This window comes from Centroberyx gerrardi, chromosome 23 (assembly GCF_048128805.1).
Source record: "Centroberyx gerrardi isolate f3 chromosome 23, fCenGer3.hap1.cur.20231027, whole genome shotgun sequence".
Taxonomy (NCBI): Eukaryota; Metazoa; Chordata; class Actinopteri; order Beryciformes; family Berycidae; genus Centroberyx; species Centroberyx gerrardi.
This window is the reverse complement of record NC_136019.1, coordinates 6,288,478-6,291,812: the sequence shown is the minus strand read 5'-3', so window position 1 is coordinate 6,291,812 and position 3,335 is coordinate 6,288,478. Positions and strand designations below refer to the sequence as shown.

General features: G+C 42.2%; 1 protein-coding gene across 1 annotated transcript in view; it reads right to left on the bottom strand.

Moving 5' to 3' along the window:
- Positions 1 to 1,345: 1,345 nt before the first annotated feature.
- Positions 1,346 to 3,335, bottom strand: part of LOC139930342 (diacylglycerol kinase delta) — an 88,074-nt gene continuing 86,084 nt past the window's right edge. The window contains 2 exon segments of the mRNA XM_078291597.1: positions 1,346 to 1,530; positions 1,568 to 2,482. Of these exon segments, the coding sequence (XP_078147723.1) occupies positions 2,430 to 2,482 (53 nt within the window). The 3' untranslated portion in view covers positions 1,346 to 1,530; positions 1,568 to 2,429.

The following is a 3,335-nucleotide window of genomic DNA, read 5'->3' as shown; positions in this document are numbered from 1 at the left end:
AAACCAGACCTGGGTCATATAATATTCACAAATAACTGTGAGTGTTTGTTGTAACCTGCTTGGAGTACCAGACGGGCGGAGCAGGATGTAAAACAACACAGTGTCAGCAAGTTTAGACAATACAGCAAAGTATTTGACAGACAGTGAAGTGTATTTTTCTCTAAACTCACATGACTTTATATCTGAACTGTTCTCATACAGTAAACCGGACCGCCCGATACTGCAAGCAGGTTAAAACAACAGAACTATTTAGCAAGTGCTATGTGACGCGGATCCGCAGTAAACAACTGTTAAAACAGACCCAAAGTCAGCGATATGAGGCAACTTCACCCCTCACTGTGAGGCAGAGGAAGGCTAAGTATGGAGCGCATGCAGGGACACACAGAACAGCATTAATTGGCTTTGATAATATGCACAGTGGCCAAGGAGTTTCTCAAAGGGGGGAAGCAGCAAAGCCAGGACAGTTTCACAGATTACCAGTGGGAAAAAAAAACAAAAAAAAACACAAAAAAAAAAAGCGATTTTAACCTTTTAAAGGTATAATATGTAACATTTCTGCCTTAAAATATCTAAAAACGACTAGACCTATGTTATATATTTTGTTGAGTTGTGTACTTACATTATCCCAAATGTTTCCAACAATGTTCAAACCCAGAGAAATCCGTGATTTTATTCAAAGTAACGGTGCGTTTTGTTTGGTCGCCTGTCAATGGCGTCATATCCCCTTTACCCCGGGAACACGGGAAACACCAGCTGATACGTCAGAGAGTGAGGAAGGAAGTCGGCCAACTAGCTAGCTAGCCACTTTTTTTCATTCTATTGTTTTTATTGCTCACTCGTGATGGATCACGATTATTCATTCCCGTTTGCTGCGCGTTCCGTCGCCGAAGCTGTCCCCGTAAAAAAAAACTCCCATGATCCCACGCTACTTCACGACGTCATCAAACTACGTCTTTTGTTATTGTTTTGATTGAGAGACCCCCTAGCGGCAGAAATGACATACTGTGCGTTTAAGTCTGTGAAACAAACAAATAATCGCTGATTTAGCTCAGTGCATCACAAGATCCATTAAACTGTTGTATGATTATCATATATTATACTATTCAATACAATCATAAGTATGGCAAAGTAGGAGTAATATATTGAGTAGTCATAATGTTTTGTTGATGTGTCCTTGATGCTTCCTCCTTCTGTGAACACCTTCACCTCACACTGCCAAAAACATCCAACCTACTGAGTCATTTAGTCCAGTACTGCATCTTAAAACCTAATTGTTCTTAAAATAAATGAAAAAAATTACAACGGGGTGAGATAATTTCACTTATTTCCACTTCTTTTATTCTCAAAATGAATTTTTAGACCTTACTTATGGAGTGATGTACCTCATTTCAAGATACTTTTAGATAGTTTTGTTTTTGTTTTTTTCGATAAAAATTTAGAAAAAAGTGAAGTAGCATTTAAAACAAGTGAAACCGTCACACCCCACGGTCAGATTTTTTTCCACAAGAAGACTCAGTTCCAGATTAAAGACTCATCGGAGCGGACATGTTTTGCAGCGCGGCTGCACAGCCTCGGACCACACGAGTCACACGACGGCCTACTAAGAACCACTTTAGAACCACAACAGCAGAACCTCTGTAAAACCATATGATTTATCATTATTATCGTTATTCACAGGTTAATACAAGTCCACACAAGTACATTCCTCAATATATTTTTTGCAACATTTAAGATATTCTCCAGTTCAGCAGACGATAAGGTTGAGATGTTTCAGTTTGTTGTTCATTTTGTCGTTGTTATTCGCTGCCGTTGTTGTTCTCATGGCGATAGCAACAGCAAATAAATACTCTTAGAAAGTCTCAAGAAAAAGCAAAAGTCCAAAGGCTATTCATGAGTTCGGAAAGAATAAGGGTAAAAAGTCGAAGAAGAGAGGGAAAAATCAAACGACTGTAACAACTTATCGAGATAGGTATAAAACAAGATGGCTGCACTCGTCATGCAAGGAGAGCACCACGTAAACACATTTCGTCGTCGAAAAAAAAACTGTCGCTAGGAGACCGCCGTCGCTCCGCGCCTCCCCCCCCCCCGTCCCTTTGATTCGCCGCTTCGACTGTAAGCCACGCCCACTTCCTGGCTCGAGCAGGTAAACGGAACCAAAAGCAGAACGCCAACGGTGATGCGATGCGATGCGAAGCCGGGACCCCCTCAAACAAAAACCGCTCCTCCCTGTTCGCAAAATGGAGGAGGGAGGAGTAAAACGGGGAGGAGATGGCAGAAAGTTGGGAAGATGGTTTTTTCCTTTTCTTCCTCACGCCTCTGTCGAGCCACTGCGCTTCCCGCTGAGATGGGGAGAAGAACAGGAGGGGTGCTCCTCACCCCTGGTTGTCATGGTAACAGGGGGGTGTGTTCAAAGCGCCTCGCTCAGGTCTTTAATTGCCCGAGGAATCCGCCTCACCCGCCCCGCCTTTGGTATCCCAGGCTCCTGCGGGAGAGAGAGAGAAAAACACCAAATTAAAATGACTCACCGCGGAGTCGTTTACTTGCTGACAAATAAGAATAAACAATTTGCCACAGTGATAATGGAGATGTGTCAGATCAACTGAGATAATATTAAAAACAACTAAGTGATTTTAGCACTTAGTTGTTTTAGTTGCTTTACAGCTCTCATTGCATTCAAGCTGTAAAGTCACTCTGGAGGATCAATTATGAATTCTAACAGGAAACATCCTCCCCAAAATGAACATCAGAGCCAAGATGGCCACCCAGCTTCCTCTACTCTTTGAGTAGCTACATAGAGTTGGAGCCACTGCAGCTGATGCCGCGTTCACGTTGTGTCAGATTTACCTGCAATATGAGCTGCCGACTGGGAAAAAACGTTCATGAGTCTCCTGGTGGTAATTACAAGTAGAGAAAGAAAAGAAAATACCTGCACACTGGAATGATGCAACCCAGTTTCACCTGACGACGACCAAGAGAGGTCGAAACATTGTTACAAATAAACACTAAGGGAGCATCATTTCAATGTGTGAGTAATATTTTGTTTTCTTTCTCTGTTGTCATTCATGGTGTAGTAGCTAGGGATGGAGAGTCGACTCCAAAAGAGTAGATTCTCGATTCCATCACGTCGATTCTGAGAATCGATTCTACTAATAAATGGAATCGGAGTCGACTCCAAACTCTGGAATCGTAGAAACTGTTTCATTTAAATGAATTTGTAATTAATTCATTCGGATTGAGGCCTATCTATATTAATCTGTGTTCGACTGCTTTGGTCTGATCCATTTCACAACAAGTGGGGAGGGGGGAGGGAGAAATTCAAGGCTCACTGGTCAACT